General features: G+C 37.1%; 1 protein-coding gene across 3 annotated transcripts in view; it reads left to right on the top strand.

Annotated features, from left to right (window-relative positions):
- Positions 1-14,448, top strand: part of LOC115221506 (E3 ubiquitin-protein ligase CBL-B) — a 123,251-nt gene extending 108,803 nt beyond the window's left edge. For 2 of the 3 annotated variants that reach the window (XM_029791705.2, XM_029791704.2), the window contains exons 10-12: positions 5,384-5,533; positions 11,930-12,026; positions 13,259-14,448. In XM_029791705.2, the coding sequence (XP_029647565.1) occupies positions 5,384-5,533; positions 11,930-12,026; positions 13,259-13,502 (491 nt within the window). In that variant the 3' untranslated portion in view covers positions 13,503-14,448. The remainder of the gene's footprint in view (positions 1-5,383; positions 5,534-11,929; positions 12,027-13,258) is intronic. The other variant, XM_029791706.2, reaches the window with a different exon arrangement.
- The last annotated feature ends 250 nt before the right edge of the window (positions 14,449-14,698 follow it).

Here is a 14,698-nt window from a genome sequence, read left to right as displayed (position 1 = left end):
TGGTACATGTAACCACATTCACAATCATTTCTTTTTTTGTTGTTGTTGTTGTCTATTGTGTTGTTGTATAACTCTAATTTGGTATCTCAGTAAATTCATGATGTAAGTATAACAGCAGTAGAAGTATTGCTGTATCCCAGTAAGATAGTGTTTAAATCAAAGTACAAAGTACATAGGAGTATAGATGAGCTGAAACGTACTTTATCTGTCCTATTTTTCACAAAACACTCATTTATTTGAGCTTTTCTTTGTGTTTCCGCTTCAACTGCACCTCACCACTTCCATATTGCCATTGTTCTAATCCAAACTAGCCGCCACTCTGGTTTTGCATGATTTTTTTCTCTAATGATATCAAACATAACTTCCCATTTCTGTGTGTCAATAACAATATTAATGATTTAAATTCTTATCAAACATAATCTCCCACCTACTTTTGTGGACCCCCTATTGTGACTGGACATACAAGGGGATACTGGAAAGTTACTGGCTTTTGGGTAAAAGAAAATACAAGAGGATTAGTAGTTAATCATGATTTTATTCAACATATTCCCATCTCAAATTCTCACACTTATTGCAGCGGTCCTTCAGTTTTTCGAAGCCCTGTAAAAGAACTTAGAAGGTTAGGCCTCCAACCAGGCCTTTCATGATACCCTTAAAGGAGAAACTTTTTAGCACCCTATCACAGGTCAGGAAATCCATGGTCTTCATCTCATCTTTTCACAGTTCCAACAATCCCTCACGACCAACACCTACGGTAAACCACACACAAAAATATAAAACATTTCTTTTTTTAAACCAGTAAAAAAAAATGGACAAATTAAAGCAATAAATAGCCAAATATAATTACACAATGTCATAATGTGTAAATATTTGACTTTCCCTTAAAAAAAAAATTTTGTTTTAATTATACATATTCTTTGAAAACTAATTCATGAGCAGAGTTCATTAGAAGAGCAGCTTTCTACTAGTAGTGAAAGCTTAAAATTGATGCATAGATATGTGTATAAAGCATTGTATAAATGTGTGTGTGTATAGGTATTGTATAAATATGTCTATATACCTGTACATAATATGGTGTGTGTGTGTGTGTACATAGCATATGTGATGGGTGTATGGCCTAGTAGTTAGGGTGTTGGACTCATGATTAAAAGATTATAGTTTCATCTACTGGGCTGGACAGTGAATTGTGTTTTCGAGCAAAACACTTCATTTCATGCTGCTCTGCAGTTACTTCGACATCTGACTTGTGGTACACCATGCACCTGTATAGCTTGTGCACAGCACAAACACTTAATTACTATAAACAAATTACCTGTGCAGGTGGTTCGGCCAGAATTTGTGGAACCCTCATCAGTTGTTTACAACAGGTGAGTCCACAATGTACATACAAATGCGCGTGTGTGTGTGTATGTATATATATATATATATATTTATATATATATATAAAATCTTTTAATCATATCAAAGAGAAATGGAAATTAATTAAAATTTACGTTTCCAGTGGTCTAACGTGTAAAATTTAGTCCAAAAGACTATATATTAGTCATACGATATAGTGTATATTTAAACACATAAGGAATCCACTCATAGGAATTCAACATGCTAGAAAGAACAGCTAGGTTCTATAACCACAAAAATTAGGGATAAAATTCAACAGGAATGTCGTTCCTATTGAATTTTATCCCTAATTTTTGTGGTTATAGAACCTAGCTGTTCTTTCTAGCATGTTGAATTCCTCTGAGTGGATTCCTCGTGTGTTTAAATATACACTATATCGTATGACTAATATATATATATATATATATATATATATATATGCCCACTTTTGTTTTTTCCTGCTAGTATGGGTTGGACAAATGCTTATTACAGAAAGCATTATGTTAAAACCACATACTTATCCCTTGCTGAACCTGAGTCCATTCTCAAGTAAGGGATCTTTTTCACTTTGAGAGTACAGAAGTATAGGGTAATTTATTGACAGGGGATGTAAATATATTATCACCATTTCACGCAAACAGTTTGTTGTGATGGTGTGGAGCATAAATATACACGTAGTTACTCACATGTATGGAAATATATGCATATACACTCATACATGTACATTTGCATACACACCTGTATGATGAGCCTTCATACAGTTTCCACCAATTTGATTTAAAAGACATCGATCAGTCTGAATCTACAGTAAAACACACACACATACACAATGAATAGTTTCGTCATCTAATCCATACAATGAAAGCGTTGATCCAGATGGTATCCCCCAGCCAGTACCCATCTCATTCATGTAATGAAAATATTGATCCGTCCTAAACACTGTCAGTTGATCCAACTGTAAGGTGTGGCTCTTTGCTGTCTTTAATAGAATCCACTGTCAGAAGCCAGTCTCCAGTCAACAGATAACTTACTCCTTTCTTCCTACCTCTACCCACAGAGAACCCCAGAAAGGGTCGTGTCCTCTAACCTTCTTCCCTCTCCACAACTACTCAGACTCTTGGAAAGGCTTGTTCTCTGTCCTTCCTTTTCTCCTACCACTGTTCACAGAGAACCTTGGAAAGGGCTGTGTCCCTCCTTTCTACCACTACTCAAGATCCCTAGAAAGGGTTGTGCCCTCTGTTCTTCCTCCTTTCCTCCTACCACATGTCATAGAGACTCTGGGAAAGGGTCACGGTCCTTAATCTCCCTCCTCTGACTGAGCTAAACCAAAGACATGCCAAAGAATTATAGTTTAACTCTGAATACTATACTGAACATGCAACAAGGCCCATGTTTTACATACAGCTATGCTACTACAGAGAATTTGCAAAGTTTGAAAGAAATGAAACCAACATGCTTTGGTGGATGGGTAATGTCAGTATGCACACATGATAGAGTGTGAAAGTGTTAAGAGGAATACTGAGTAGAAGAGGCATCAGATGTTGTGTGCAAGAGAGAAGATTGCTGGTTTGGCCATATGATGCATATTGGATGAGGACAACTGCATAAAGAAGTGCCTTGCTCTAATTGTGGAGGGAACCCATGGAAGATATGGTATGAAGTGGTGAAAAAGGATCTTCAGAAGCTGGGGCCTCACTGAGAGAATGACAAGAGACCGGAAGTTCTGGCGATTTGCTGTTCTTCAGAAGTGTCAAGCTAGGTAAAATCGCGGTCATCCATACATACAGGCCTGTCCTTTACAGATGCTGGTGCCACATGAAATGCACTCATGTTGGTGCTGCATGAACATACCTGTGCCGGTGGCATTTAAAAAAACTGAACCGCTAAGTTCTGGGGATGTAAACACACCAACATCAGTTGTCAAGTGATGGTGGTGGGGGACACAGACATATATATATATATATATATATATATATATATATATAGATATAGATAGATAGATACAATGGGCTTCTTTTGGTTTCTGTGTACCAAATCCACTCACAAGGCTTTGGTTGGCACAAGGCTATAGTAGAAGACACTTTCCCAAGGTGCCACGCTGTTGGACTGAACCCAGAACCATGTAGTTTGGAAGCAAGCTTCTTACCACACAGCCATGCCTGCATTATATATATATATATATATACTATGTTTATTTGTTTTGCAAATTTCCTGATGTGAAAACGCTTGTTGAAACAGATAGTTATACTTGGGGTTGGTCAAACTGAAAAAATAATATTAACAAAACTAAAGTGAAGATCAAATAAATAGTGGTGTGTGTTTAATTGGCAAAAGATGACCATCTCAAAGTAAAACAAAATATATATATATTGTTGTATATGAAATGTGTGTGTGTTTGAGAGAGAGGGGTAACTAGATTAAGGCAACCACTCTGACAAGAAAGGACCCCATAATTTATTTTCAATACTTTACAAGCATGCATCTCCATCCAAAAGAGGTTTGATGTTTAGTGAAATAGAAACTGACTCATATTGTTTGTGCAATTGGACCCATTATGTATGGATGCCTCTCTGTGGAGCCCTCTTCTACTTGTGACGGTTGCTTTTTTTTCTTTCTGTCCATTTCCCATGGTTTTGGTCTTCCACCCCCGCCCTATACATCTCCATCATTCTGTTGACTGGCTAACATGGTTATCTTCTGTGGCTGGATGTCCATTCTTATAGCAACTGCTCACTTGCAAGGAACTTGTTACAATGGCTGTTGCCAGGTTTGAACCAGCAATCATTGGATCAGTATTCCAGCACCACACGCAGTGTGCCCCAACCATCATTATCACCACCACTACCATCATCGTCATCATCATCAAGTACCATGAAGTGGAGATGACCTTACTGTAAGCTGAGTCTGTAACCCAGCTAATTTGCTTAATTTGCAGCACTAATATTCTTGACAAAGGCATGAACATCACAACACACTGCATTATTATGAACCCTGTGTCTATATAATGACTTACAGAACGTACTCCAACTGACACATTCTTGGAAATAATTTGGGAAGTTATAAATTTGTAGTAAATATTTCCTATATCCGAGTGGACTACCGTTCCTGCTTGTTCCGCCACCCATTCCCATACCTGGGTGGACTACCATTCCTGCTCATTCCTTTTCCCACTCCCATTCATGGGTGGACAACCATTCCTGCTTGTTCTTCCACCCTTTCTCATACCTGGGTGGACCACCATCCCTGCTTGTTCCTCCACCCTTTCTCATACCTGGGTGGACCACCATCCCTGCTTGTTCCGCCACCCATTCCCATACCTGGGTGGACCACCATCCCTGCTTGTTCCGCCACCCATTCCCATACCTGGGTGGACCACCATCCCTGCTTGTTCCGCCACCCATTCCCATACCTGGGTGGACCACCATCCCTGCTTGTTCTGCCACCCACTCCCATACCTGGGTAGACAACCATTCCTGCTTGTTCCTCCACCCATTCCCATACCTGGGGGGACTACTAATCCTGCTTTTTCCTCCATCCACTCCCATACCTGGGTGGACAACCATCCCTGCTTGTTCCTCCACCCACTCTCATTCCTTAGTGGACCACCATTCCTGCTTGTTCTTTCTCCTATTCCCATATCTGGGTGGACCACCATCCATGCTTGTTCCTCTCACTCCTATATTTTGGTGGACCACCACTCCTGCTTGTTCTTTCTCCCACTCCAATATTTGGGTGGACTACCATTATGCTAGTTCTTTCTCCCACTTCACTATCTGGGTGGACCACCATTCCTATTTGTTTCTTCTCCCACTTCAATATCTGGGTGGACCACCCTCCCTACTTGTTTCTCCTCTCACTCCTTTCGATGGGTGGATCACTATTTCTGTTTGCTTCTCCTCTCACTCCGACACCTGGGTGGAGCATTCTCCCTGCTTGATCTCCCCCATCTCACTTTCCATAATCTTTGCCGTCCTATTTACTAACTGACCTTTCTTTCTGTAACTAGGAAGCAATTCAGGGATTTCCTATGCTCAGCTGTGTTACGAACTGTCGGTTGATATGAGCCCTGACTACACTTATGACAAACCTCATTGCACAATAGCAAGAGGTGCCCCTGATGGCTGTTCAAGTTATATAAATTTCCCAATGTCTGGAGGTAAGACTTCTTCTTCGTCAGCTTCTCTTGGCTTCATCATCACATTATAGCTTTCTATACATTGCAGTTCCTTTTATCTCTTTTGTAAAGGAGAACGGTAATGTTGCTTAACGAGAGGCTTGGCTTATAGTATTGCTGGTCACAGGTCATTGACCTTTAGGGTGTAGTAGTAGCATGATAGATGTCAGTTACCCATGGTATATTGCCTTAGCAGCATGACAGAGCTAATATAGAATGGGATCACTCATTGCACATTGTCTTAACATATGGCTAAGCTAGCCATAGTACAATCTCAACAGCATGATAGAGGTGTGTTACTCAAGCAAGGTATAACAGCATGATAGAGCTATTAATAGAGCATATGCATTAATTTCCAAGCCATTAGAGCATGTATAATTTCAGGATCTCAAATATATTAATTTAGCGGCTATAATCATCTCATTTTGCTAGATACCTGTTTTGGTGGTTATATATATATATATATATAAGTTCAACAAAATTTAGATTCAGATGAATATGGTACTTAAGTCAAAGGCACCAGAATTTTGTATGGTATTATCCATATAAATCAAATGTGGCTGAAGATTGGTCGACATTTCAAAACTGATGTAATACTTACAGTGTTTAATAAAATGAAGTGGCATGAAACAATTGTACTACACTACCTTGGATATCTTTGTTGCTTCTTTTGAGTATATATATATATATATATATATATATATAATGTAGTTATTTAAACCTTGGGTATACGCCTGATAGTATGCCGATTAAAGCACTTTCACTGTCTATGGCTACCTGATGTCATTCACAGTATTGATATAAATGCTACTGGGTCTTCTTCAAGAATTCCTCAGTGTCTATTGAGTATATAACAAATGAGAGAAACTGAAAATTAGAATTCATAAGATTCTTTATTAATCACAGTGATTGTTTCAATGCATCTTGAAGAATCTTATGAATTACATTTGCGCTCATTTGTTTTGTTTTTATATATATATATATATATATATATATATATCTGTGTGTGAGAAAAGGTTGAGTTCTATTTCATCCTTTACTTTGCGGGGTTCCAAAGTTCGATTTCTAATAAAGATTCTTCATATTAAATTGGTAGCTTACTATTGTAAGTATTTTTTGAATATGAAAAAAAATGTTACAAGTATAAGGTGTGCTATGAGCATTTATAGAACAGGTATCCTATAGAAACTCAACAAACAAAGATGGAGAAGAGAAGGTGTTAAAAGTTTTATAAAATTTTAATCCAGGCTTACAATCGTTTTGAACGGTAATATTAACATGTAAGAAACATGGAAAAAAAATTAAAAATTAATTTAATTATAATTGAATTAATTACATATTACCATTCTCCTCTGTGCAAAAGAAGAATACCTCAAAAAGAATACATCAGAAGAATATTATATTGTTACAGAAGACTAGATGGAGTGAGTGTCATATAACATGTTCGGATATTCATATGATTATGCATATATATATATGCATGGATTAAAATTTTATAAAACTTTTAACACCTTCTCTTCTCTATCTTTGATACCTGTTCTATAAATGCTCATAACACACCTTGTATGTATGTGTGTGTGTGTGCGGAGAGTTCACGAAAAAAACAAAAGACGAAGACAGGTAGTGTAGAAAACAAACAGATGTATTAGTATAACACTCAGGAATTGAAAAAGTCTTTTATGTTTCGAGCCTATGCCCTTCTACAGATAGGGACACAGAAAAAAAAAAAAAACAAGGAGAGAAAAAAAATGTGTGTAGTGGCTATACACACACTCACACTCACATGGTGCAGAAGTCATGCTACTATTTAAAAACCTTTTTAACATTTTTTTATCTCTGAAAGAACATTTCTGTAAATGGTAGTATAACATTTGAATTTTTTTTTAGTCTAATTATAAAAGATGTTGTCAAACAAATGATCTCTGCTGTTTCACAAGCATATGCCCTTTTTAACTGCATTTTCCAATATACGGGTCAGTGTGTTACATTCCATTGCTCATATTTCTGTTCAAATGGTTTCCTTCAGCTGCAAATTGCGCAGGATTTGTCATTGTATGCATGATCCATTAGATAGATCCGCAGAAAAAAATCTGGTGATGTTAGATCAGGAGAATTGGTTGGCCAGTCAAAATCTGTCATCCTTGAAATTATTCTTTCACCAAACAGGTTTCTCGGGAGCTGCATAGTCTCTGTCACAGTATGCGCGGTTGCACCATCTTGCTGCCACCAAACCTCAGGGTTGTCCGGAATAACTGGGTGGACATATTGCTCTAACATTTCTTGTTATCAGGCACTAGTCATCAATGCATTGCTTCTCTCATCCTCAAAGAAGTAGAGTTTTATTATTTTTTCTCAAGTCACTCTACACCAAACTGTGACTTAAAGTGGATACAATCAATGCTGATAGAGGGCTCTTGGATTTTCATTCCCCCAAAATTTGCTGTTTTGCTTATTGACAAATCCATTGAGGTGAAAATGGGCTTCATTGTTCATGATTATTTTGTGAAGAAATTCATTGGTGTCTCTTGCCATACATTGAAAACAAATAACATAATTCTCTTGATAAATCTAACAGCTTTATCTCTTGCACTAATTGTAACTTCTATGGGTACATTTGCAAATCCTTTCGCAGTTACTTTACGGATGCTTGAGGGGATATCAAGCACACAGGAATGGCATCTAGTTGATGTTGTTGCATCTTGCTGAATGCTTTGCTCAATGCGATTCCTGTTTTCTGGGGTTCACATGGAACATGATACACTGACCACAAAACCTGTTTTTGGAAACAATGATTTAGATACATAATTGTCAAGTTAGAGGGCAGGTTTGTTATACTCTAATGGTACATGTGTGTGCACAATGGGCTGTCTATTTTTAAAATAAAATTCTTCAATTTTAGTCTGTTGTGCCATAGTATATTTCACCATAATAAATTTCCAAAGGCTCTTGTTTTAATATCTGAAACAAAAGACAAAAAAAAAACCCAGTTATTATTACCAAAATTATTTTGACTTCCATAAATAGTAGCTTGACTTCTGGTTTACCCTGTGTGTGTGTGTATTATATATATATATATATATATATATATATATATATATATCAGTTAAAAAATGTATAGTAAATGCACAAATGAAAAACAGACACTGAATGGCAAGTTAGAAAACATTAAATGCACAAATGAATGGAAAACAGACACAGTTATTTTCATGAAGGGAAAATGGACAAGTTATCCTCATCAGTTATCGACAAGAGGGTCTGGAATGAAATTGCGTCAGACCTTCAGGTCGATAACTTATGAGGAATTGGGGACCTTCTGTGTCTGTTTTTCGTTTGTACATTTACTATATATTTTTGACTGATTAATTAATAGAACATAACACACCTCTATTTTATTCACAGTATTATATATATATAGTTTAAGCATTTTGATGCTGATACTCTGGTGTTAGAACTCAATATACATATGCTTTGATATGAAGTCAGTCGAGTGCAGGGCAGTAATGAGAAATTGGGATGACAAAGGAATAAACACTTATATTATGTACTTCATTACCTTACAACTGTTTCTGCTGTAATGTGCAATGCATTCATAGTTAAGTGCTTCAGTATCAGCCTACAACTTCATCAGAGCTTATATATATATATATAAACTTCAAGATCCAGTTCCAAAGAAAAATTATTTCACATTCTCTTGGAACTTTGTAAATTCTTATGATGTAACTACACACACATGTGTGTGTGTACTAGATACATAATTATGTTGATGTTTCGCTTTTTGTTTTATTAAGGGGTTTTTACATATTCATCCTTTATATTTAATGTAGAACATTAATGTTCCTAAATTCATCAATCTGTTAGCATTTGGGAGATGAACAAGAGAATATGAAATATTCTCGAGAAAGCAGATCGAACTTGGACAGTCATATTTTAAGTATAACATGTTTGGAATAGAAGTGATTCCTCATATATATATATATCTATATATTTTGTATTAGTGACCCGGTGTGTTGTATCTATATGTTTGCAATAGTTTAAACTGACGTTTCTGATGTGTCTGTTTGCTATTTTGGGGAGGCTGTATGTGAGAGAGAGCATGACCAATAATAGCATAATGTGATAAACAACAAGAGAACACAGAAGAGAACTTCATGTCTGTGTCAATGCCTGAGACTTTCGTATTAACCCTTTTGTTACTGTATTTATTTTAAGATGCTTTGTGCTTCTTTCAATTACTATAAATATAACAAAGAATTTCGTAAAATGACTTGGTTATCATTCAGCTAGTATTAGGAACATAAATTGTGACTAAGGTTTGATGAAAGATTTTAATTCAAAACTTTTGAAAACAAGACATTTGTACACAGAGCCAGAGCCGGTTTCAGCCGGGTTGGTAACAAAAGGGTTAAATTCTTTGTTTCCCACAAATACTATTCAGTGGGTTTGAAAATAAGTTGCCATTTTTCAATTCAAGTTTGGTTTTATTTTCCATTTGTTTAATAAAAATAATGATAAAAATTTACCTGAGTCTCCCAAGGATATTACCCGATTCCAGTTCAAAGACTCAGCTCAAGACCGCACATTTAATTTCCCTATTTTTGCCTCTTATTGCTGAACAAATTAACAAGTGAACCAACTAATGTTAAATAATATGGTCTCTGTTGGGTCTTTGGTGGTTAGACATGTAAAAATGTTTGTTATTCAAATGGAAAATTAACTCTTAACTCTTTAATATTCAGATTAGTCTGTTAAATGTAATGCTTTTTCACTCAAATTCTTTTGAATTAATCACACATTATCTCATAGCTTTGAGGTTTCAATGATGTGATTATTTATTTTTTAGAATGTCAATGTAGGTTAGGTGCGAGAGGCTAGATATGGCTAGTTCAAATATAAAACATGTAGAATATTTGGGCCAGATATAGCTGGTTTAAACACTAAAGGGTTAAGCTAATTAGCTGGTTATTTATTTGACTAGTGGGAACTGGTATCACTGGAGATTAACAAAGCTGAAACTTAGTAAGCTGCGGTTGTAGAAATCTTTTACTTTCTGATCCATGAGAGCACCATATAGATTCAAGGGACATGCCTATCATGTTAACCCCTTCATTACTGTATTTATTTTGAGGGGTTCTGTGTTTCTTTCAATTACTTTAAATATAACAAAGAATTTAGAAAAATGACTTAGTTATCATTAAGCTAGTGTTAGGAACATAAATTGTGACCAAGGTTTGGTGGAAGATTTTAATTCAAAACCTATGAAAACAAGACATTTGTACTACAGAACCAGAGCCGGTTTCAGCCGGGTTGGTAACAAAAGGGTTAATGAAGTTGATAACAGCATAGCCAGGGACCTAATAGGTTAGACTAGTTAGCCATTAAGGCCACTACTGTACCGATATAGCAGCAGATACTGACTATTTTTTAATGTTGAGTAAAGCAAGATGTATGGAAATTTCCAGATTACTAAACTAATTAAACTAATTAAAAGTTTTAACTGCATGTAATATCAAGGATGTATTAATTTTATAATTCTCGAAAAAGATATTTATGGAAATATACTTAACCTCCCTTCCCACTAGATATTAACATCCGTGTCGTTTGTGGCCAGTCCACCAAACGAAGTTAATCTATTTGCATGCACACTGCTTCATGTAGCTGCTCACCTCCGTTATTAGCTGCAGCAGTTTCTTTGCACGTTGGAATAAATTGGTTGGGAGGTCACATTCTGTGTTGTGCCAGCCTCTTTTACATCATTCTCCATCTTTGTCTCTGTACATCAACCAGTCATAGTTTATTTACAGTTATGTGTTTATATGAAGAAAAAAAAAACAGTGAACTTCCTTCTTATACATTTTATTTATTTACAACTATTTTAAGACCTTCTCTCAAACTCAACCTTCACTACAGCCTTAACCCTTTCATTACCATATTTATTTTGAGATGCTCTGTAGTTCTTTCAATTTATTTTAAATATAACAAAGAATTGAGTAAAATAACTTAGTTATCATTAAGATAGTGTTAGGAACATAAATTGTGACTAAGGTTTGGTGGAAGATTTTAATTCAGAACTTATGAAAACAAGACATTTGTACTACAGAGCCAGAGTCAGTTTCATTCAGGCAGGTTGGTATCGAAAGGGTTAATGGACTTCACTACAGATTCCTTACTTTCACTATTAAACTACCACTGGCACAGTCACTCACTCACTCTCTCTCTCTCGCTCTCTCTCTCTCGCTCTCTCCCTCCCTCCCTCTTAATACAGCTTCTCTACCTTCACTGTTATACAACACCACACCATTTACACATGTCCCGTACAGCACCATGCCACTGGCAGTGTTGAGATATTACTGTGTTGCTCACTGTGTACATCTGTTGCAGGAAACTCTAAAAAGATCCCACAAAGGGCTGGGGAAATGGAATATCCTCCACCAATTCCACAACATAGACCGAAACCAGATGAAGCCCCACCAAAAATGTAAGCAACATTGTTTTGCAATTATTGTTTTTTTTTGTTTGTTTTTTTTTAATTATAAAATATAAAGAATGTTATTATGTTATAATTATCTATTATAATTAGCAGCAGAACCATTTGCATGTTGAACAAAATGCCTAGCAATGTTTCTTCTTCTGACTTCAAATTCTGCTGAGATCTGATGTAATCGACAAGCTCCCTCCCCTAAAAGTTCAAACCTTGTAGAAAGAATTCCTCTTCTTATTAGCTTGGTTCATTTTTGGATTTTTTTGTTTATGTTTATGTATTTCTAGAAAATTCCAAAGATTTCTTAAACTATTGATCTCTGAGTATTGATTTACTGCAGGATTTCTGTTCTTTATTCTGTAACAATTTTCATTTCCTGGTGCCAGGAGTAAACTCAGAGCGATTCCAATCATCATCATCATACTACATCTGATTTTCATACTGGCATAGGTTGGACAGCTTGACAGAAACTGGCTAGACCAGGGGCTGCACCAGGTTCCACAGTCTGTTTTGGCCCAGTTACTATAGCTGGATTCCTTTTATAATGCCAATTGCTTTGAAGAATATACCAGGTGCTTTTTAGGTGGCACCAGCACCAATACATTTTACGTGGCTCCTTGGTTCCAATATTGCTATTTAACTGTGTCAGAGACTATTCTTAATGACATAAAATGTAAATCATCCCCCACTTGTACATCCATTCTTCACATACACACTCTTTCATCATCATCATCATTATCGTTTAACGTCCGCTTTCCATGCTAGCACGGGTTGGACGGTTCGACCGGGGTCTGGGAAGCCAGGAGGCTTCACCAGGCCCAGTCTGATCTTGCAGTGTTTCTACAGCTGGATGCTGGATGCCCTTCCTAACGCCAACCACTCCGTGAGTGTAGTGGGTGCTTTTTACGTGCCACCAGCACAGGTGCCAGGTGAGGCTGGCAACGGCCACGATCGGTTGGTGCTTTTTATGTGTCACCGGCACGGAGGCCAGTCGAGGCGGCGCTGGCAACGGCCACGATCGGTTGGTGCTTTTTACGTGTCACCGGCATGGAGGCCAGTCGAAGCGACGCTGGCAACGGCCACACTCGGATGGTTCTTTTACGTGCCACTTGCACTGGTATCACAACTACAATTTCCATTGATTTTTTTTGATTGATTTCGATTTACCTGTATTATCCCATCATCTAATCTCTTGTTCTCTCTCTCTCTCTGCCGTGTTGTCATTCCAGAAAGTCCGAGTGCCATCACAAGGCTGGTGCTGTCCCGATCCAGCGCGAGCGACTCCGGGAACGACAGGACAACAACAAAGAAAACACAGAGACAAGTTCATACAACAGCATCAACCAGGAGTTTGTGGAGGATTTAGTGTCGCGTGGCTACGATAAAGTCCGGGTCGTTGACGCACTCCGAGTAGCACGCAACGATCTCAAGATGGCTGAAGAAATTCTAGAGACTTTCGTCAAACGAAATTAGTGCAAAAAACTGTTGCACTTACACATGCGTACGGCAGGGTGGCTGGGACACAAAACAGTTAACGATACTACACGCCCACACAATCACACAGCTCTGTATCTATGTATGTATGTGTGTATATATATATATAAGTGCAAGTGCGTGTGTGTGTGTGTGTGCGTGCGTGTATGCATGTATCCATTTGTGTCGACTACGTGTGTGTGTGCGAGTGTGTGTGTGTGTGTGTGTGTGTGTGTGTGCGTGCTTGTGTGTATGCGTGTGCGCACGCGCATGTTGACATGCACACACGCACACACATGTGCATGTGTAGCTGTACATAGAGAACACCCACACTTTGGCAGGTGTGGGCATGCATGCAAGTATGTGTGTGTGCATGTGTTAACGAGAGTATATACAGACTATATATATAAATATATATAGACTATATATATGTATATACACAGACTATATATATATATATATATATAGATACTATATATATATATAAAAAGAGAGACTATACAAACTATATATATATAGATATCATATTGAATGAATACAATAACAATAATAATAACAAAATAAAGAACAAGCCCAGTACTTCAAAGCTGGCAGTTTTCAAATGTAAATCCAGAGATGGCCCCGGTTGTCATGGTGATGGCCTTTCTTCCTGAACTCCCCCCTTTTCTCCTAACAAAAGGTATCATTATAACCTGCTGCCAGTTTTGCTGGTTGGTTTTCTTACTACACATCCTCCTCCTCCTCCTCTACACATTTCAGGCCTTGTGCCAATTTAAGAAATTACTATTATTATTATTATTATTATTATAATTATTATTATTATTATGGAAGAACAAAAAGGCAGAGAACTCCCTTGACCACCCAACCACCCACTGTTAATTTTTGCCTTTCATTGTTCCAGGAGAGGGTTTGGAGTGTCCTCGAACTAATAAAAGTATCAGTTATATACTGGGGTGTGTCAATATAATCAATTCTATCCCCCTTCCCCCATAAATTCTGGCTTTGTGCCTATGTGAGAAATCATCATTGTTATCATCATCATCATCATCGTTATTATTTTTAGTAGTCTGTGACCCACCCCCACCCTATTCCAATTAGCCACATATTGTCATACAGTCTTATGCAGAAACCATTATCACAATTACTGTTATTATTATCATCATCACCGTTATTATTATTATTATTATTATTATTAT

Source organism: Octopus sinensis, linkage group LG18 (assembly GCF_006345805.1).
Source record: "Octopus sinensis linkage group LG18, ASM634580v1, whole genome shotgun sequence".
NCBI lineage: Eukaryota > Metazoa > Mollusca > Cephalopoda > Octopoda > Octopodidae > Octopus > Octopus sinensis.
This window is presented reverse-complemented; position numbering and strand designations above follow the sequence as displayed.